We start from the raw sequence: 21,829 nt of genomic DNA, 5'->3' as shown, positions 1-21,829 counted from the left end.
ACGACACGGGAGATATGGGTGCCTCTACGGAGTTGATTGTGATGTGAAATGTGTCTTCCTGGATGGGGAAGCAATGTGGGTTCGAGTATGTGCGGTGCGAGCGTTTGGATGGGAGGAGGTAGGTGGGGCTCCCAGCGTAATACCCGGGAGGGGGTAGTTACAGACACGCCTTTCGGAACAGCCCCTTCTTTCGCCCTCCCTAGCTTTTTCTCCCAGGAAATCATCTCCCATTTGGGAGGCCTTGGAATAGGGGAGAGGAGGGGCGGAAAGCGCCCGAGAGCCGGGAAGTCGGGAGTCTCAGGGCTCCGCTCTCAGCGTCGCGCGCGAGCTAGGAGCTGGGGAGGGGGACCAGATGCGGACAGGTGCACCCCCACAGGGGCACGCGTGACGACACGTGGAAGATTCATCCCCCGTCCAGGAATCGCATCCTCTGCCCTGGGGTTGCCCGCTTCACTTGCGAGTCCACACGGCCTGGAAGCCCGCGCCCACTCTTCTCGGCTGGGGCTGGGGGAGGTGGGCCGGGTTAGGGAGCGGAACCCCGCCCCTCCCTTGTTACTGACGAGCTCCGCCCCCTCCCGCCCGGCGGAGCCCCGCCCCCCGCCCCCGCCCCCGCCCCCGCCCCCAGCCCGGGCGCAGCTCTGGGCTCGCTCAATCCGGCTGGCCCCATGTTACTGAGCGGAGCTCCTCCGGCGGGCTCCGGCCCCGGGCCGCGGGCGCAGGGGAGCGCGGGGGGCGGCCCAGGGGGATCGCGCCGGGGTACCGGGGGTGCGGGAGCCGGCCCAGGAGGGGGCAGCAGTGGCGGAGTGGCCAAGTGGCTCCGGGAGCACCTGGGCTTCCGCGGGGGGGGGCGGCGGCGGAGGTGGGGGCAAACCGGCACCCCCCGAGCCAGACTACCGCCACCCTGCACCCTCCCCGGCCGCGCCCCCTGCGCCACCCCCGGACATCCTAGCTGCCTACCGGTTGCAGAGGGAGCGCGACTTCGAAGACCCCTACTCCGGGGGGTCGTCCGGCTCCGTTGCCCTAGCTACCCCTGCTGTCCCCGGTCCCACGCCGCCCCCACGCCACGGCTCGCCCCCCCACCGCCTTATTCGGGTCGAGACCCCTGGCCCCCCAGCGCCCCCTCCTGAGGAGCGGATCTCTGGACCTCCGGCCAGCAGCGACAGGGTGAGTGCAGTGCCGGGCGGGGGTGGCCAGGAGGAGAGATGGTCGGAGGTCTGGGGCTTTCAAGAGGGACAAAGGTGGCCTGGCCGGTGCCAGGCGCCTCGGTGTCACGGTTCCTGGCGCCGCGATCTTAGTCCCTGACCCCAGGGCTCGGAGCTTTCATTCACCTTTGTTCAGATTCTCCACCGACTAATCTGGGACGTGCGCCCCAAACTCTGCCTCTATCCCCTATAATCTCCCAGGACTGGTGACCCTCCCCCTCCCGGGCCCTGCTCTGCTCCACTCATCGCAGCCTCCACCCCCGCCCCACAACCCCAGCCTAATCAGCGAGCCTTTTTCTAACGGGATTTGAGTCCCCTCCCTCCCCTAGTTTATGGCCTTTCTGCCCTCTTTAGAGCAGCAGCTCACTGCCTTTTGATCTCTGACCCCTACCCCCCAGGGCAGAGCCAGCACAAAGCTTCACTCCTCCTCCTCAGGGACCCCAAGCATCCTTGCAGGTGCTGAAGCCCTAGGAAGGAGGTGAAAGCTGGAGTTTCTCCCTATGGACACAGCAAGAGCTGACCTTTGCCTTACCCAGTGGGACTGGAGCCTGGTGGACTGTTGTCCTCAGGAAGCCAGAACAGGCAGTATGCAGTTCTTCACCAAGGATGCTGACCAGTGAGGTCCAGGCAGGCCCACTCCTGCACTCCTTTCCTTGTCCTCCCAGGTATGGGGACAGTCAGTGCTCAGAACCTGTTGCCCAGATGAGGCTAAACAGCTGAGCCCACACCTCCTCTCCCCTTGTCCCCCACCCCCACCCGGGCCCATTCTGAGGGAGACTAGAGCCTTTCCTGCATCTGCAGGCTTGGGGTAAAGAGGAGAGCTGGGAAGTCACTGGGTCTGAAAACGTTCACTGTGCCTGAGAGGCTTCTGATGGGAAGCCACCCCCTGCTCAACCCCAGTTGGGCCTTATCCCTCCCTGACAGCCGAAAACCAGCCCCAGGTCCCTCTAGCCCTAAATTCTATGACTGTGTAGGCCGCCGTGGCTTTGTTGTCCCTCTCCACTCACGCCTGGGAGCTCAGCTCTGGGGCTTACTCCCCTCTCCTCAGTAGAGAACGCAGTTTTATGTAATTGGAGAGCAAAGTTGCTGTCCGAATCTATTGGCTTCAAGGTTGAGGCTTTCAGCCGAGAAAGCACTGTAGCACCATTCTGCCCGATTTCCTGGGTAAGAGAAATGTGTCAGGGTCAGAGCAGAAGCCTCAGGAATGTGAATTATTTTTCCTCTAGTTCCTGCCATGGGGCATGGCTGCCCATGCTAGGCCAGGATCTTCAGCCTGCAGAAGGAGTCTATGCTTTCTTCTTATGTCCTTGGGCTCCTCTCCTTCCTAATTGTCCCCTGCTTTTGGGTGATGTGATGGTGCTGGTGGCAGTGAGGCAGAGGGAGTGTTAGGCCTTGTTCTTACTATCGACCAGTCTCTTCCTCTCTGACCACTACCTGTTGGCATGTGAGCCTGAGCTGTCCCTGGCCCTCCTCTCTGCAGTGTCTTGGAATGGCATAACAGGTTGCCTGCCAAGCCGTAGGCTCCTCCAGGACAAGGACCGTGTCCTCCTCGTGTCTGTGTCTCCCAAGTACCTGACACAAGGCTTGACATAAAGAGGGGTGCATAAATACCTCCTGAATGGTGACTGTCCATTGCCGGGGTGACCTGAGGGTCAGAGACTCCCCTAAGTACAGCTCCCCTGTACATTTCCCCACAGAGACCCCCAGGGAAGCAGCTGTGCCCACACAACCATGCTGATACCCACACTTCTTCTCACCAAGGGCATCCATGCATCACCCTGGGTTGGCTCTGTGATCTGCGGGGCTATTCAGACCTTGGGGGCCCAGAGGTGTCTGACTCCTTTGTCAGCTACAGGGACAGTAATGAAATCCAGCAGGCTCTCCCAGGAACCATACAATCTATGGTTTCTTTAGTGAGTGTGATGAGAAAGACCCAGGATGCCATTCGAGCTGGCCCAGGGGCAGGGATGCTGTCTCTGTGGGCCCTGACCTGGGGCCTCCCACCTTTCAGAGAGAGCAGCTCCACCCCTTTAGGAGCAGAGTTTGGGGGATCCCAGAGTCTTCCCTTAGGAAGAGCCCAGACTAGGTATCTGAGCCCCTTACCCTAAACCCAACTGTTGGCGCATACCTGCAGAGCTCACACAGAATTGCCCTGGACAGTGAGCCGGCCCAGCCCCTGCTCCAGCCCCGAGGCCTTGCTGAGCCAGTGTTTCTGTTCTGTGTGACTGCTTTCTCCCTATTCCCTGTTCTCCCTCCTCCCAGACCTGAAGGTCCCCTTGGCTTGTTGCTTTTGGGTCAGTTCCTGAGGTGAGATGGGAACTGAGGACCAGGATGTGCCTCAGGCTGGCCCATTTCTCTCCTGGAGTACAGTGGCTGGTGTTGGGTGGATCAGAATCCCCTGAGGAGCTGGGTCATGAGGTTTGATGAAATGGATGGGAATGATTCTGTGATGAGCCAGAGAGATTGTGGGGAAATGAGCCCAGTGAATGTGGGGGCAGGAGAGAACGGGGACTCAGGCAGGACCCTGAGAGGTCCAGCGGGGTCAGGACCATTAGCCTTCTCCCCAGGCAGGGCTCTGGCTGCTGGCCCACCCTGAGACCCACTGCTGCAGTTGGCAGGGGTGCGAGCGTGGCCATCTGGGCAGGCCTGGGAGGGCAGGTGCAGGAGCAGCAGGAGCTGCGCCCTGCACTGGGCAGACAGGGCCTTGCCATCTGGCCGTAGGAAGAGCTCCCTCATGCTGGGCCCTGTCCGGCCGCCAGGCCACGCACTGGCAGAGGGGCTGGCAAGCTGGGCCTTCCCTTGCTTTGCTCCCTTTCCTCAGATCTTCAACGGGAAAAAACTGGTCTAATTAGGAAAGAGGGGTGGGTATAGGAAGGGGGCCCTGATTGGATGAAGCTTTGAGCTGCCTGTGACCATCTGGACAGTGTGTCCTTCGCCTCCATCATGCCAAGATAGGCGTGTGTATGTGTGTGTGTGAGAGAGGGAGAGACACAGAGAGAGATTGAGTGGTGACGTGAACAATAAAACAGTCAGGCACCCTGTGTGAATAGAGACTAGGGCTCTTGTTTCTAGCTCGTGGAGGGGCTTCTAGGCTTCATGAACCTCCAGAAATTGTGTGCAGATATTTGGCTGCTTGAGCATTTTTCTGGAAACAGGCTCACAGCTCTCAGATTCTCATAGGGGTTCACAGGGCCCAAAATATTAAGAACTTTTAAAAATAGATATACCTCATAGATGGTATCCACAAGGACTTGGATCCTCCAAGCCCAAATTTGGAAACAAGTGGACAGACAGGTAGGAGGAGGGGTCAAGAAGGCAGGTGGGGGCCCTCCTGGAGCCAGTGTTCATTGAGCGTGTATCAGTAAGTGACACTGGCCTAAGCGCCAAAAGGGACTCACCACCTGGAAGACCTAGTCCTTGCTTTTTTTTTGAGTTTGTTTGCTTATTTGCTGTAATTTTCCTTCTTAGAACCTCCACGGAGTCTGGAGGTCTAATCTGTTTATCTCACACGTGCCCTCTGCTGGAGGTGGAGGGAGGGGAAGAGAGGGGCCCAGGTCAAGGAACGTTTGTGGACTGGTTAGACCTCTTAACATTTGTGGCCTTGAGCTTGCGCTCTGTGCTGCCATCAGTGCGGCCGTCGGTGGTTGGAGGAGAGCTGAGGCCTGCAGCTGCCCTGCCATGGGATTATGTGGCAGGCCCTTCCACTCTACCCAGTGCCGCCTCCTCCTACCACAGCACTCACTCCCTCTGGAAGACATCAGCAGCTTGTTGGCTTGGCCAGTGACTCAGTGACACCTCAGCCCTGGTGCTCCACCCTTTGGGGTCCACCCTGTGGACCGTGGATGGGAGCAGCTGGCCGGGCCCTGGGGCTTGGAGGGGTCCCTGCTGCCTATTGCAGCTGCCCTCACCACAGAACCAGTGTGATATTACGTGAGAGCAGAGGGGCGCCCAGTCCCTGCATGCAGTGAGCCTGGGGCCCAGCCGTGGGGCTTCACAGCCCCTCAAGGAGCTTCACTCTTTTGGAGCTTGTTTTGTGTCTATCGCTGTGAGCTCCTGGAGGACCTAGGAATTTGGTCTTTTCGTCTTTACTAATCTAATCTAATCTAATTTACTGAGCACGTACCTTGTGCCTGGTACCATTTTGAAGCAGCTAATCTGTATTAGATCCATTGATCCTTCCAACAACCCTATGAGGAAAATTCTGTTATTATCTCTGGGTTATATATAAGGAGACTGACGCATAGGAAGGTTAAGTCACATTTTCATGGTTTCACAGCTAGTAAGTCGGAGAGCCAAGGTCACAGCCAAGCAGCCTCACTCCAGACTGGCTGTCAGCACCAGGCCGTGGGACCCTCCCACCTACCCAGAGGAGCACTGCAGAGAGGAGGTGTTCACTAAGCATTTGTTAAAGAACATGGGAGGGGCCGGCCCCGTGGCCAAGTGGTTAAGTTTGCGCGCTCCCCTTCTGCGGCCCAGGGTTTCGCTGGTTCGGATCTTGGGCGCGGACAGGGCACTGCTCGTCAGGCCACGTTGAGGCAGCGTCCCACGTGCCACAACTGGAAGGACCTGCAACTAACGTATATAACTATGTACCCGGGGGATTTGGGGAGATAAAGCAGGGGGGAAAAAAAAAGAACATGGGGAAGGAGACTCTTAGAGAAGGAATGAGGAGCGCATTCTGTGCTGCATTCACCATTTCCTGAAGGCTGAAGTTCAGCACTTGCCACCCAATCCCGAGGTGGCCATAGACACACCTTACAAGGGTCTTAAAAGGATTGGTGGCATGGATTGCATGTCTGTGATGTGTGAATGTTTTACAAGCATGGCATTGCTTTGTAATTAGAAAAGGAAAATAACAAATTTGTTTCATGTGAAGGAGTTTCCCTGGCAGATAAAATTGGGAAGGGCATTCCAGTAAGTGGGAACAGAAGGTGCAAAAAGTTCCATCTCAGGGAAGGCAAATAGCATACCATTTCCCAAACTGACAGACTTTCAGCAGAAAGGGGATTTGAAGGTTAAATACTTTGGAGAAATGCTGAATTAAACAAAATTAGACTGCTCTCTTTGCTACAGGACTTCCAAGAGCCTTTAACATGCTAAAGTGTATTTTAAATCAAAAGTAGAGGAGAGAAGATGCTGCATTTCCCAATTTTTCTGGAAAATCTATGGCAAGGCACCAAGAGTCAGGAGACCTGGGCCCCAGTCTTGTCTCTGCTGCTGACAGGCTGTGTACCCTGGGTGAGCACCTCAATTCCGAGGCTCCAATGCCTGACTAGAAGAGATTATCATCAGAGCTAACAGTTATTGAGCACTGACTCCTTGCCAGACTCTAGGCTAAGGACTTTTATGTCCATTGTCCTCTTTGCAGCCCTATGAGGTAGGTGTTAATATCATCTCCATTCTATAGATAAAAAACCAGAAGTTTTCAGACATTAAGTGTAAACTAAAGAAATGGAGAAAAGGGCAGTGGTAGACTTTGGGGACCTTGCAGAACCAAAATCCTGTGACATGTGCCCCCCTTTACTCCCCCTGGACTTGCAAGCCCCGTGGGTAGGGTCAGGAACTCATAGCAGGGCCCAGCAGCAGAGTGGAAGGTGAACCAGGTGGCGGGCCTGCCAGCCGCCTCAGGAAAGGCTTGGGCAGGCGGAGAGTCAGAACAGGACAGCTGCTCTGGGAGGGGCACTGCCCAACTGGAGCCAGCGCCAAAGCAGGTCCTGGAGGCACCCTGCTGGATGGCGGGAGGGGGGACATCTGGTTGACCGGAGGTGTCGGGGCAAGGGGGCCCTCCGAGCAGCAGCTGCTTACCTACTAGTCTAGAAATACTTCAGCATTTCAGCAGTGTTCTGACTCTACCAGAGGGTTTGCCTAAATATCAGCCCTGGTTTTAGGTGCCTTTCCTGCCAGCTTCTCCCTTCTGCCCTTGAACTGGAGGCTTTGATCCCTATTCAAATGTCGATTCTCCTGACAGCCTGCTCCTACAGTGGCCACTGGTCAGTCAGAGTTAGGATGAATGGGGATCTGAGAGTCTGAGTCCTTCCAGAAGATGGAATTAGGGGAGAAGGAGGCCTTTTGAGCATCCAGTAGATGTTCGTTGAGCACCTGCTCTATGCCAGGCCCTGAGATGGATGCGGTATACAGCAGTGAGCACATCAGAGTCTGGTGAAGGGCCCACACACAAAATACATCCGGTAGGGCAAAGGTGTCAGAAGCCTACAGGGGCAGCTTTCCCCACTGGGCAATTTGGCCTCCTCACATGACCTAGAAGCCACTGGGAAAGCAGGCCTGGCCTCTGACGGGGTCCTCTGTGCCTAGGGCAGGTGTCCATGCTGCCAGCCTTCCCAGCAGACATCTGCTTCTGCTCCCCACTCCCAGCCCCGTGGGCGGCTCCCCTCAGTGCCCCAGCCCAGGGTGGGGGGCCGGGGCTTCCTGGAACAGGGTGTGGAGCCAGGAATGGAACAGAGGAGCCATTGAGCTGCCCACAGAGCTGCCACCTGGGTGCCCACAGGCACCGCGGGCTGGCACTGGGAGGCCCATGCCAGCCTGGGAGAGGTCGTGGCTCTGGGCACTGGCCCAGGACTCTAGTGGGAAGGGTGCTGCATGCAGCTTTGACCAGGCATGGTCAGGGAAGTGCTGGGGGGCTCCCTGGGGTTGGGGGTGGCCAGGGCTTGGGCCAGGCACTTCTGCCACTGAGCAGTTTCTGGGGCCTAAATCCCTCGATATGACCCCCTACCCCACCCAGATTCATGCTTCCTCCCTCTTCTGAATTAACAAGGAAAAGTGCTTCCTTTGTCCATTCTTCCGGTTTTATGTGAACTAATTTAACAAATATTTACTGAGCACTTTCAGGCACTGGGAATTTAGCAGTAAACATGGTTCCTGCTCTCAGGAAGCTTACAGTCTGAGGGAAGATAGATAATAAAACAAGTATTTACTACATAAAGTGATGACAGTCCAGCACAAAGGCACCCAACCAGACCCAGGGGGAGAATGGAAAGGCTTTCTGAAGAAAGAAAATAATCTGATCCAGGCAGAGGGAAAGCTTTTGAGGTGAGAAAGAGAGCGTAGAACTTTCACGTAACAAAGTGATTCAAGGTGGGTAGAGAGAAACCAAAGAAGAAAGTGGAATTTTAAATCCCTTTCACTTTGGACTTTTTCTTATAGGCACTGGAAAGCCATTGCAAGGTTTAAGGATAGCCTGTCTGTTGATTAAGTTACTGTCTAGTAGCTGCCACATATGAGTGTGAGGCTGCATGCCCACTGGGCTGGGTACTCAATGGGCTGGCTCCAGAGCCCCCTTGGTCAAGTGGGTGGGCCTGTGGGTGCCAGTTGGCCAGAGAAGGAGGAAGCAGCTTGCTGTGGGAGTGGATTTCTTTTCTCTGCTTCCTGGAGGAAGGTGGACTTGGGGTAGAGGGCTCCAAGGGGACATAGGTAGTGATCTAGAAGAAACCTTTTTCTGGTGCCTGCCGTGAGTGGGTGTTTATTGGAGCCAGAGAGACAAAAATGGCAAAGAGCTCAAGGCTAATGGATGATCTGATGGTGGGGCTGGGATGATCTGAGACGTGGTCTTTTCAGAAGCAGACAGACATTCAAGGTAGGTAAAGGAGCTGGGTGGCTTGCCTGGAACAAGGTGGGAGCTGAAGAACTGAAGGATGAGGTGGTAGGAGCCATTGGGACATGCTTCAGAGACCCCTAGAGGGGCTTGCAGGGGTCCAAGGAACATGCAGAAGGGGTCTCTGGGGTGAGAAAGTTCCTTTCTCCATCGCTGCCTTGCTAAGGGTCCCAGATCCTCTAGCCCAGGACAGGTTTGTCACCCCCAGAGCCTCCCTGCCCAGCTGCCTCCCACAGTCCTGATCTGGTCCAGTACCAAAGCCTAGACTGAGAATGGGGGAGAAGCAGGAGCAGCCCCTCCCCACACCACAGGCCCTGGGGCCACCTCTTGTCAACATCTGTCAACCCAGTATGCAATGCTCCCCTGGAGGTGCTGGCAGCCCTGGGTGGGCTGGGCCCTGTCTCTGCCTCAGCTGGTCCCTGCCCCACCCCCCCAGGAGCCTGTGCCCAGCTTGGAGAAAGGCTCTATTGTCCTCAGCTGCGCCCTGCCCTCAGCACCCTGAGTTCCTCTGCAGGGTGTGCAGTTTGCAGTCTGCTCTGCTTTGACTGGGAACAGGGACAGAGGGGTGGCTATGAGCCACCTTTGTGGGAGAAAGGGCAGCGTGGGATGTGAAGGGCCAAGGCGAGGCCTTTCCAGTTCCTGCCCTTCAGGAGCCCAGGGGAGTTCAGCAGAGCCCAAATCCTGGCTTTCCTCAGGGCTGTCCTAAGGTGGTCTGTTTCCCAGGATGGCCAAGATGCCCACTCGTGGCAGGTTGGCAGCATGATTTTGCACAGAGGGCACAGGTTGCAATCCTGGTTCCTCCACTTCTGCTGAATGGTCTTGGGCATGTTGTTCCCTACCTGTCCTCAGCCTCCACCTCCTTAAAATGGGGATAATAATAACCACATGATGTTGTGATGGCTGTTGAGAGGATAAACCAGCAGAACCGTGGCATAAAGTGAGTACTCAGTCTTTCCATCGTCGGTGGTCAGCAAATATTTATTTGTTCAGCATCTGTGAACACACTGGTAGGCAGGAACCAAGCTAATTTCCAAGTTGCCTACTGTTCCCTGCTTGCTCTTTGAACTCTTCCAACACCTCTGTAATCAGTTCTCAGAATAAATTGCCTCTGTTGAACCACCTGGTGTAGGCTCTTGTCCTGCCTGCACCCTGGCTGGGGCAGGCCTTATGGCCCAGAGCCTCATCCTGGCCATTTAGCCTAGGAAATGGCCCAGAGACTCAAAATTAACAGAAAAGAAAGATTTACCCCTCTGTTGGCAGCCTAGTAGGGGACACCTGCAAAGGAAGAGCCGAGTTTGTCCCCATCTAAGCTCAGAGCCTGCCCTTGGGTACCTGGGGCTCCAGTCTAAGGCAGCCTGCCCAGGACTCTTGCTCCCATGGGCAGGGCATCTGGGGAAAAGCAGAGCTGTCTTTCAGATGTCTGAAGCCTGCTCTCCTCACTCTCTTCCCATAGTTGGCAATCCTAGAAGACTATGCGGACCCGTTTGATGTTCAGGAGACTGGTGAAGGCCCAGCAGGAGCTTCAGGAGCCCCAGAGAAGGTCCCCGAAAATGATGGTTACATGGAGCCCTATGAGGCACAAAAGATGATGGCCGGTGAGTGATGGATTTGGGGGTGGGGGGTTTGAGGGGTTGATCCCTGAGGCCTGGGTATCTGCAGAACAGGCTGTGAGACTCACAAGTCTAAGGACTGATTCTTTGGTCCCTAGAAAATATGAGGAAGGCCTTTGCTGGGTCTTTGGGGAGGGTGCCACTGCCTTCGAAATAGTCATTTTGGAGAAGGAGCTGTAACTTGTGGTGAGTAAGATCCAAGGCAGTAGAGAAGGCCACACAACCAAAGGTGAGACAGATAGAAGCATTGAGATAGTCAGGAAGGGCAAGATAGTGGTATGGGCTGAGGGTCATTGACGACCAAAAGAGAATCACTAGCTTTAGGGAAGATGGTGAGTTTGAAATAATTGATGTCAAAATGAAACATCTTTATGGTTACTGGAAACACATGACTAGAAATGCAGATGCAGTACACATGAGATTGGGCAAGTAGTTTAAGGAGTGAGGGCAGGGAGAAATGAATAAGACCTAGTCCTGGGAACAGAGGTCAAGAAAGGATCCAGGGAAAGAGACCAAACAGGGTGATCAGAGAGGAGGATGGGGTGAGTCAGTCTAAGGCAAGGCCCCAAGGCAGGATGAGAGGAAGTTTCGTTCAGAGACAAATAAGCTTAGTGCTGGGCATACAGGGGAGCCAAGATGAGAGAGGCCAAGAGGGGCAGTGAAGGGCCTCGAAGGCTGGAATGAGGCATTTGGACTTGCTCCAAAAGGGGGAGGGGAGCCATTATGGATTCTTGAGCAAGAAAGGAACAGGATGAACATGGCTTTTCAAGAGGATTGCTGAGGCTTTGGTGTACAGAACAGACTAGAAGAACTGAGCATCAGAAAGATGAGTTAGCAGGCTATTGTGGAAACTGTTGAGGCATTAAGGAACCAATAATTAACACCTCTTTCTTCCCCTCCTGAGCTTAGAAATAATTGAGAGATAAGATTAAGGAAACAGATGGAGATAACAATGTCAACTTTTATTACTGATAAAGTTGATTGGAGAACATTACTTAATTATGTCACCATAATAGGCTTCTTAATATTTTGCCACAGAATTAAACTTGCCCACTCAGGCTTGGGCAACACAGGACAGCTGTAGGCCCCTGCATGGGGGCAGGATGAGAAAGAACCAGAATGTTCTCTCTCTGCAAGAAGGCAGATCTGAGAAAGAGAGCGAGCATCCACTGGCTGATCAGATAAGCTGCCCTCCCTCCTTGGGAGAGTTGGGGGGGGGGGGCGGTGCAGAGAGTGGTCAGGAGTGTTAGTCTATAGAGCCCATGAAATGGAGGTTCACCCTAGCAGTAATCTAGACGTGGGGAGATGAGGGTGAGAGTCATCAGGTATTGGCAATGAACAGATAGGATTCAGAGAATGACGGAGGCCAGGACCGAGGAGAGCAGTATAGTGGACAGAAATGGAGAAAGTGAGAGGATGGCTACTGTATTCAGATCAGAGTGGGGTGGACCCCTAGGAGGTCCACACGTGCCCTGGAATTGTACGTGAAAAGTTGCACATTTTTCTGGGGAATGGCTCCGTAGCTTCTATCAGATTTTCTCTGGGGTCAATGATCCTAAAAAGAGAATCACAGAACAGACTAGAAGAACTTTTAGGGGAAGTGGTGAGTTTGAAACATCAAGGTGAAACATCTTTATGGCAATTGGAAACGTATAGATGCAAAGGTTGTCATGAGCCTGGGCAAGTAGTTCAAGGAGTGAGGGCAGGGAAGAATGAGTGAGACTTGGCCCTGGGGAATAGAGACCAAGAGAAGATGTGGGGAAAGACACCAAATGGGGCAATCAGAGAGGAGTACAGTCCCTGAAAATGACTTGTCAAAGGGGAAAGTTTCAAGGAGAGGGGGTGGTCGGCAGAATCTGAGCAACAAAGAAGGATTTTCTGATTGTGAAATGATATCACTTGGGACACAAGAAAATAAATGGAGCTGGGTATCAAGGAGGAGATGGACTAGGAGAGCCCCCTGCCTCAGTTTCCCAAATATGTGAGCCTCTACTCTGCAGCCCTCGCAGGATCTTTCTTCTGTCTTTTGCTCTGGTGCCTCTCTGCCCCTGCTTCTTTTGGGTGCCATGCTTTTGGAACTCCAGAGGTGTTTTGAGGGTGAGGGACCCCAGATGTGTGGCCACTGGGCTCCCCCCAGAGCCGGCAGCATCTCCCCTGAGGGAGGCTTGGCTCGCTGCTAGGGAGCACTGCCAGAGGAGCTGAGCCAGGTAGCCAGCACTGCTCTCACACCCCCCCTCCTGCATTGCTCTGGCAGAGATCCGGGGCTCCAAGGAGCCAGCAGCTCAGCCCCTGCCTCTGTACGACACACCCTATGAGCCAGAGGAGGAGGGGGCCACCCCGGAGGGTGAGGGGGCCCCCTGGCCCCGGGAGTCCCGCCTGCCTGAGGATGACGAGAGGCCCCCTGAGGAGTATGACCAGCCCTGGGAGTGGAAGAAGGAGAGGATTTCCAAAGCCTTCGCAGGTGAGTCCTGGGTGTAAAGGGCAGGTCTGCTGGGCCTCTGAGCAGCAGGCTCAGGGGAGTGGAAGGAGTGGACCCCAGGGGCCAGGGAGGCCCAGGATCTGGGCTCAAGGGAAGCAGAGTTGAGTCTGCACCACGGAGAGTGGTGAGTCGGGTGGTGTGGACGCAGCACTGTGTGCGGATCAGGGAATGGGCATGGGAGAAGATGAAGGCATCTCCCTGCATCACCACCTCTATGAGGCCAAGAGGATTGGGCCTTTTGGGAGGCTGGGTACATTTAAAAATAAAGACATTCCAAACAAAATGATAAAACTTGTGGCATATGTTAAATACTTACACGTAACAAAAGGGGGCATTTAACACCCCCGACAATGAAAATAACTGTGTGTGTAACCTTTAGAGACACCAGCCCTGAATTAAAGGGCTATGTCTCCCAGTGTTGTGCTGTGCCAGACCAGACGTGCCTAGCCCCAGGGGGATTTCTGAGGCGCAGGAACCGGTAGGGAGAGGGAGGCTGTGAGGTCTCCTTTGCTGAATGAGGATCAGGTTTCTCCTGTACCAAACACCCCAATGTCCATCCCAGGCCTGGGATGGAGGGGTATGTGTTGGTGGTCTGAGTGGGTGGCACAAGAGCCTGGAATACGAAGATGGCTTTAGCTCCTGGATCCTGGATTCAGTGAGAATATAAAGGACTTAAATGCCATTAGACGTCATTCTCGCTTCCATGTGCCTCTCACCCCTCCGTGGGCAAGGGGCTCACCCTGGAGCTGGACTCAGCTCTCTGCTCTGTCCTCCCCACTCTGGCAGCCAGACTGGGAAACCACAGGTTTCTAATTTGCTTCCTGTAAAGCGTGCACCATTGAGGATGGGCCGTTTATCTCCAGAAGTCTCCTTGGAGAATCAATACTGTTTGGCTTGCTTAATGGGAAAATCTATGCTCGTCATTAGGAAACCTCGTTAGCAGTCCTGCAGCTGCCAGTGGCATCACTCTTCTAATTGTCAAGGCTCAGGATTAGGGTGTGAGGGCTAAATTTCAGTAAAACATCTGCCCCACATCTGAGTAGTCCTGACAGCCTGAAGCCGAGCTGGCTCAGTCTCACAGGGAAAAGGAGGAAGGGAGGCAAGGCTAGGGGTGCCAGGAGGCTGTGGGAACCTGGGTGTGGTGCCAGGAGGTGTGGGCAGCTCCTTGTCCCTCTTTTCCTCCTTTCCTGGTCCCTTTGGGTCCTGGAGGCTTGGGAGAGGTCAAATGAAGGGGACCTGCAGGGCTGGCAGAGCAAGACCTGTGTGCCTGAGCTGTTTCCTGCTGTTTGCCACCTGAGCCTCCACCCTTTGACCAGGCCGGCCTGGTGTGGTCAGTATGGCTCCACCCAGCCCTCTGAGGGTCCTGTTCCTCCCTCAGAAGCCACCCCTGCCTCTGCTCTGACCCTCCTCCTTTCTAGGCTGTCCTGTGTCCTGGCTCTGGGTTTTGGTGTCTCAACCTCTGCCTCTCTCTGTCTCTGTCTCTGTTTCTGTCCCTGTCTGTCTCTCTTCTCCCTGCTGCTTCTGGCTCCAGTTGACATTAAGGTCATCAAAGACCTACCTTGGCCTCCGCCTGTGGGACAGCTGGACAGCAGCCCCTCCCTGCCCGACGGGGACAGGGACATCTCCGGTCCAGCCTCACCCCTCCCCGAGCCCAGCCTGGAGGATGGCAGCGGTGGGTCCTGTGGGGGATTCTGGCCAGGGTGACGTGTCCTTTCACCCCTCAGGCCCTGTGGGCTTGGCTTGGAGGAGCTGAGAGGTGGGGTGTGCTTTGGAGAATCCAGGAAGGAGCCCTCTCATCCTGGAGGAAGAGCGAAGGGGCAGAGCACACGTTCCTCCCTCTCCCAAAGGTGTGGGGAAGGTGTCTCCTCAGGGAGGCCCCTTCCAAATACGACCGTCCCCACCATGCCACAAAAATCCACTACTTTAAATTCACTCATTTGGGTAGAGCTTCGCCTGACCAGATCCCTCATCAATGCAAATAACTCCTGAGGTGGGGCGATGCCAGCACAGGAAGTGTCCAACTCCTTAGAGTACAGGAAAGGATCCGATCCTTGCATCTGGTGACTGAAAGACAACAAGGGCTTGAAAGTGCTACAAGGAGGAAAAAAGAGCCCAAACGGGGAGAAAGAAGGCACGGAACACTTCCTCTATGTTCAGTTTTACCCAGAATGGGCAGCCACGGGTGTGTGCGTGGGTCTGTGAATGTGTACACAGGTGTGAGCCCCTGCTTGTACATCTGTGCCTGAGTGTGAGTGGGTGTTTTGTACATACAGGATGAAGGAGGGTGTCTGTCACCTGTGCCCCTGTGGCCCCCGGCTTCAGCCCTGCCTTGTGCAGGCTCAGCGGTCAGGCCTGCCCTGGTCTTGGAGGGCAGAGCTGCCTCGACTGGGCTCCTGTGGGTGGGGGAGGGGACCCTGTGGGCAGCGACCTTGGGGTGGGGGAGGGGCGGGCCGGCTGGTGGCTTTGGGCAGGATTAGCCTGTCAGGATGGCACCAAGGGGAATCGGATAATTGTTCTCAGATCGATAAGTCATTTCTACAGAATGGCTTGGCAGGGTGATTTGGAGAACGGTAATGAACTCTGAGGAGGAGAAAGAAACAATATTATCAGCACTGAAACCACCCTGAGGGGGATGGAATAGAGGAAGGCAGTCAGTGGCTCCAGAGGGAGAAGCTTAAGTGGTTTCTCACGTTGCTGCTCTCCCCTCTCCTCCCACAGTGTGGGGACTGGGAGGCCTTGTGTGGCACAGCAGAGCTAAACCCTACCCCGACCCCCACCTGGACTGGGGGATGGATCCAGGATTCTGTCCCCAGAGCCAGTCAGGCCCATAGCATGCCCCGCCTTTCCAGAACATTCTTCGACCCCTTCCAATAGGAAATGGGGGTGGGGCACTGGCTATTCTACAGGGCTCTACCACTAGGGTCCTCAGAGTCTATGACTGGTATGTTCCCCACAGCCCAGTTTGAAGGATCTGAGAAGAGCTGCCTGTCACCTGGCCGGGAGGAGAAGGGGCGGATACCTCCCCGACTCTCTACAGGGAACCCCAAGTCAGCCAAGCCCCTAAGCATGGAGCCCAGCAGCCCCCTGGGGGAGTGGACAGACCCAGCACTGCCTCTGGAAAACCAGGTGTGAGTGTCTGTGTCCAGCTGGGGACTCTCCCCTCCCTTCCCCTCCTGGCACTGGCTTGCCTGCAGGGGACATCCAGAATGGGTGGGCCTGGATGGCAAGGGACCCAGCAGAGATGCCCCCCTTCCTCTCTCTCGTCCTCAGCTGGTACCACGGGGCCATCAGTCGAACAGATGCCGAGAACCTGCTCCGGCTGTGCAAAGAGGCCAGCTACCTGGTGCGCAACAGTGAGACCAGCAAAAATGACTTCTCCTTGTCCCTCAAGTGAGTGGGGGCGGCCCAGCTGCTGGCTTTAGGCAGGATGAGAATATCAGGATGGCACCAAGGGGAACTGGTGGGAGGACAACCAGCAGGACAGGAGGAGACTCCAATATTCCCCCCAAGTCCAGCCAAGCTGGGGAGAATCCCAACCCCCGTGAACATTTGCCGACTGGGTCAGGCCTGGGGATCAGGAGAGGTCTGAGGCTCAGTGCCTGCTCTCCGGGAGCTCAGTCTATTGGAAGAAACAGTCGAGCTACAGCATCCAGCTCAGAAGGATTCTGTCACTCACTAGCTATGTGGCCTGGGGCCCCCATAACCTCTCTGGGCCTCAGTTTCCTTACTTACAAAATGGGGGAGTAATGATATCTACCTTATAGGGAAGGACTAAATGAAATAATGTATGGGAAGCACCTAGTATGGTGCTAAGTGCTCAATAAATTATCACCATCCTTATTATTAAAGAAAGTCTGAGATGTTCTAGAAGCACAGGCAAGGAGATAGGAACTTTGCCCGAGGGAGTCTACAGGGTAAGATGGACGCTGGGTCCTGGGAGGAGGGTGGAGCAGTGGACACAAAGCTATTCTTGTTCATCCTGAAGAAGCGGTCAGGAGGTCTGGGTGCTAGTGGCTGACAACTGAGCTTAAAGGGTCATGGAAGAGGAAGGGGAGGCAGGGCCCTCACCTCCCATCAGCAGTCCTCCCCGGGAGCAGATATCCATAGCGCAGCATCAGCCTTGCTCACTCTCCTGGCAGGATGGCCAGTCCTCTCCTTGGCGCCCGGGAGTTCTGTCTGCACCCCACGTAGCAGCCTGTCAGAGTGGTATGTCCATTCACATCCCCCCATCACTCCTGGGGCAGCTGTACCACTTCCTACCACATTTTCTGGGGCATTACAGTGCAGGTATACCCCTACTTCAAATCCAATATATGGACATTTGGGACTACTAAACAGGTACATATGAGGCTAATTATTCAACTTCACTGAAAGTTAATAGGAAAACGCCAGACTCTAGTCAGATGAACGGAGTTTTATTCTTGGGTTTAATCAAACTAGCTATGTGGCCCTAGGCAAATCACTTAACCTCCCTGGGCCTCAGTTTCTCCCTTTGCAGCATGTGTTGATGGATGCCTCTTCTGCCAGCTCTCTGGGAGTCTGAGAATTATCATAAAATCAAAGGAGCATTTAGGAAGAATTCATTTGTCAAAAATTTGATTTCTGTAACTTCAGGAATGTATGTTGCTTTAAAAATTCTAGTTAAGATTCATAGAGCATCTACAATGTGACAAGCAGCATACATACCATCTCCAAACGAGCTACTATCCTGCAAGATCAATCTCTTTTTTTATAGACAGAAAATAGATTCAAAGAGATACATGACTTGCTTAAGCCTACCAGCTAATAAAGAGCCAAAAGCAGGATTTGAACCCAGCTCAGTCTGACTCCGAGAATCACGCTGTTCTATTGTGTACTTCCACCCTTCTTCAAGCCTGCTGTGGTGTAAGGCAAAGGCAGACGTCAGGGGTCTGGCTCCCTCAGCAGAGCAGGGCTCCTGGGCCCTGCCTTAGCCTGGGGAGTCGAATCGGGAGGCAGGCCTGGACTCTGCTCCAGCCCAGGCTGATCCAGCCCCGCCAGCGTCTGTCTGCCAGGGCCTCATTTGCATATAAATGGCTTCTCTGAAATACAATTATGGTTTCTCTTCTTTCTGTAAAGGAAGGACTTTCACTGGTAATTAAACAGCTTCCTCCAAAAGCCATGCCAGCTCTGGCCCTGCAGCCCAGAGAGTCCCACCCGGCTCCCTGAGGGTCAAGCAAGGGCTCTGCTGTGTCCTAATGGACCCTTGGGACTTTGTCCCAGGAGGTGGGTGATCTAGACAGAGGCTGAGCTCTCAGCTTCCAGCTCAGTTCTCTGGCCACTTGTTGCCCTTCTTGGCCAGATCTTTCCCTCAGGGAGAAAGTATAATGCACAGTTTTCAGGAGAGGTGATTCCCTCAAGTAGCCTGTGGGGAGGGGGCTGTCCCTAAAGTGTGAGAGGGCCGGCAAGGCAGGCCCATGCTGCCACCCATAGCCTTGGGCCTGCGCCTTGGCTTAGGGCAGACAGGGGAGGGTGACCACTCACTGCTTCCCCTCTCTACTGCCCTCAGGGGCTGTCCATTTTCCCCAGGTCCTTGGCTCCTTTCCCCGGGGCCTGTATGGTCACTGTCAGCCTCAGCCGTTATCTCAGACCTACAGATGAAGGATGGCTCCACACCCTGACACACACACCCAGTCCTGGGGCCCCAGCAGGCTTTGGGGCACCATACGCTGGGGGGGAGGGGAGGGGACAGATTTAAGGGCCTGCTTTTTCCTCCCATCCCTTTCCTCTCTTCAGTCACCCCACTCTCTCTGCTTTCTCACTTGTGGGCCTAGGGAAATGGGTCCAGTCAGAGCCCTCTTTGTGGCAAGGGCGAGGCAAGTGAGGAGGTTGGCCAGCCTCACCTCTCAAGGGTGGGGGCCTCCGCATCGTGACCTACCTCCCACACCAGCTTCTGAGCCCTGTCCTTGACCAGCAGAGACAAACACCAGGCTTCAGGGCTCCCTGAAGCATGGCTTCCTCCTTGCCTGTGGGTGAGTTTCAGACCTGGGCCTGGCAGACGAGGCCTATAGTAGTTGGACAAATGTTCTTGCTGGAGCCCCCCCTCAGTGCTCTCCCTCTAAGCCTGAGGACGCCCAGCCATCTGGGAGCTGGCCAGAGCTCTGAGCAGTGGAGTCCTCGCCTTGTGGGCAGGGCCAGGCAGTAATGCTGATTTCCCGGATTGTGGCAGGGAGATGGGAGAGGCAGTGGAGCGAGTCCTCTTGGAGGGAGGGAATGGAACTGCAGCCTCACCAATGATGTCATCCCAGGCTGAAGGGCTGGATAGATGTGCTGGGGGCTTGGCCCAAGGCCCAGTTAGCGGGAGGGTGAAAGGATGTCCCCAGGATGAGGGAGCTGAGCATCCCCAGATTTGGGGGGGGGGACTTCCAGAGCAGCTCTTTCCCCAGTCTCTGCAAAAGAAAGCCCCAACCAAGATTCACTTGGTTGTCACATCTGTCCACCCACTGTCCTGCCAAGGGTGTCTGTGTCTCCACATGAGTCACCATAGGTGTCCTCCCCCATAGCTCAGGGAGTGGGAGGGTAAACCGGCCCTGGCCACACAGGCTGGAAGGCAGGGGTACCTGGATCCCAGGGTTTGGGGTCGGGGTGGGGGCTGCTGGTCACCCCGGTCTCCACCTGCACACACCCTGTATACTCACTGCACACGCATTCTTGGCACACCCGTTGCTCTTACCACAAAGCCAATGCCGACTGCTACCTACTCATAAAATCCTGTCCGCCCGCTCCCTGCTTTCTGGACTGACGTCCACCTTCCCTAGTTGCCTCCACTCTCAGCTGGCTTGGAACAACCACATTTGCTGTGGGGTAGGGAGGGGAGGGGCTCTGGAGAAGGCCACCACTCACCAGGGTCTCCTCTCCTCTTCCCAGGAGCAGTCAGGGCTTCATGCACATGAAGCTGTCCCGGACCAAGGAACACAAGTACGTGCTGGGCCAGAACAGCCCGCCCTTCAGCAGCGTCCCTGAAATCGTGCACCACTACGCCAGCCGCAAACTGCCCATTAAGGGGGCCGAGCACATGTCCCTGCTCTACCCCGTGGCCATCCGGACTCTGTAGATGTGAGGCCCGGGCACTGTGACAGATCAGGACCCAGCCCTATGCCCGTCCGCAGCCTGAGGACTGTGGCCCTTCCCGGGGACATGATCTCCCAAACGTTTTGTCCCCTCTCCCTGGGATGACTGGAGTTGGAGATTCCTTAATTTATTCTAAAAGGGAAGGGCTCCTGGCACCTTGGAGTAAGAGGTTGTCTGGAGCTGCGGATAGAGGAATCCCTGGGGAGAAAGAGCCCCTGGAGGAAGGGGCATCAGAACCGCTGGTCCCCTGAGGAGTTTAAGCTCGGCAGCTGCAGCCCCTTTCCGCCCCTAGGGCAGAGGTGGCGACCCCCTTCCCATCACCCTCTCCCCCCGGGTCAGTGCAGGGTGGAGCCGGACGCGGGCCCGCGGGGCTCCCTGAGCATCTCGGCACCTACCCCCGCATCCCCGCGGCGGGCTCCGCCCAGAGTTCGGTGCTTGGGGAAGGCAGACCCCTGGGACAGAGACGGCACTGGGGTTGGGGAGAGGACGGGGAGGTCAGAGCCGGAGGGAACTTGTGCAGGCCCGGGGCCGCCCCGGCTCCCGGCCAGAGGCAATAAATAAACCCCGTCCTGCCAGGCACAGCCGCGTCCGCGCCTCCAGCACCGCCCCCGGGCTGCCAGGGGAGGGAGCGGCGAAGCGAGCACAGATTCTGTTTATAAGTCAGCTCGGGAGCAGGCACAGGCCGGCTGCGAAAAGCACTTTCGAAGCATCAAGTTCCTTCCTTTGACTAGATGTCACAACATCCCCCGCCGCCCCCGCCCTGTCTGGGGGACCCGGAGCCGGTCGGCCGCGCGCGCCCCCTCCCCGCGGCGCAGAGGAGCGCGGCGCCCCAGAGCGTCTCGGATTTCCTGCCAGCAGCCATGTGTCGGGGAGGAGGGGGCCGCGGAGAGACAAAGAGGCAGCACGCCAGGCAGGGGAGCGGGGCGGCCCTGCCACGCGGAAGCCGCGCGCCGACCGCGTTTCCCTTCCAGAGGAAGGGGGCCTGCCGCGCCTCCCTCCGTCCCTGGCGGATGCGTCCGGCCCCGGAGCCCTGCAGCCTACCGCCCCGGCCCGCACCTCCCTCCCGGCAGCAGCTTCCGGCTCGCGGCCGAACCTGGCGGGGCCGTCCGCGCGCGCCCCCTGCGGGCCGGGCCTCTAAGCGCTGGCCCAGGCGCGGGGCCACACCCGCCCGCTGCCCTGGCGGCGCCCCTGCCCGCGCCCACAGCTGGAACCAGCCGAGGCCTGGGGCCCAGCGCCCGGGATGCCCACGGGGCTGCCAGGCGGAGCTGCTGTCCAACCACTCCAGGCCCGCCCTCCCGCTCCCATGGGCAAGGGGAACAGCAACTCCCCGACTGCTGAACACACACTCTGGGGGCACTGCTGCCCTGGGGGGGGGGGGGGGGGGGGGCAGTCTGAGGACCGCCTCCAGAACCTACATCTGCAACTCCCAAATGTGAAACATGGGACTCTGGATTTTCTAATCCAATCGCTATTTTATCGAAATGGAGGATATGTGATCTGACAAATATAAGAAATTCCCTCATAGAGGGTTGCCCTATCTTGAAGTAGACTTGGAGGGCATTCAGTCATTTTGCAGCTGAGAAAACAGAGGCCCAAAGAGGTTAGGTAATGTGCTCATCTGTCTCCTCGCTGTCATCTCCCCACCTGGAAGGCCATGTAGGCACAGGTGCTCAACTGTCCCGTTGCTCAGAGAAAGGCTGGGAGAGCGGCAGTCCTGGGGCAAGCCGGGGAAACTCTGGCTCCCTGTAGGTTCTTGCTGTGTCCCCACCTCCACTCCCCTTTGTCCCAGCCCACCTTCTCTCTCTGCCCCTCCTGATCAGGCTTCAGAAGCCCCACACTA

At 56.1% G+C, this 21,829-nt stretch overlaps 2 protein-coding genes across 2 annotated transcripts in view; one reads left to right on the top strand and one right to left on the bottom strand.

The window, feature by feature from the left end:
- Nucleotides 1-645: 645 nt before the first annotated feature.
- SHF (Src homology 2 domain containing F) lies at nt 646-20,568 on the top strand. Its single transcript, XM_046653397.1, is given in 8 exon segments — nt 646-839; nt 841-1,164; nt 10,265-10,406; nt 12,676-12,882; nt 14,432-14,572; nt 15,857-16,028; nt 16,171-16,290; nt 19,786-20,568. Coding segments are annotated over 8 exon segments (1,467 nt in total). The 5' UTR covers nt 646-665; the 3' UTR covers nt 19,973-20,568.
- DUOX1 (dual oxidase 1) overlaps nt 17,116-21,829 on the bottom strand; it is a 37,727-nt gene continuing 33,013 nt past the window's right edge. Inside the window, exon 35 of the mRNA XM_046653394.1 lies at nt 17,116-19,307. The gene's annotated coding sequence lies outside the window, so the exon portion shown is untranslated. The remainder of the gene's footprint in view (nt 19,308-21,829) is intronic.

Source organism: Equus quagga, chromosome 2 (genome assembly GCF_021613505.1).
Source record: "Equus quagga isolate Etosha38 chromosome 2, UCLA_HA_Equagga_1.0, whole genome shotgun sequence".
Lineage (NCBI taxonomy): Eukaryota > Metazoa > Chordata > Mammalia > Perissodactyla > Equidae > Equus > Equus quagga.
The sequence above is the reverse complement of the archived record's forward strand: the minus strand, read 5'-3'. Positions and strand labels throughout refer to the sequence as shown.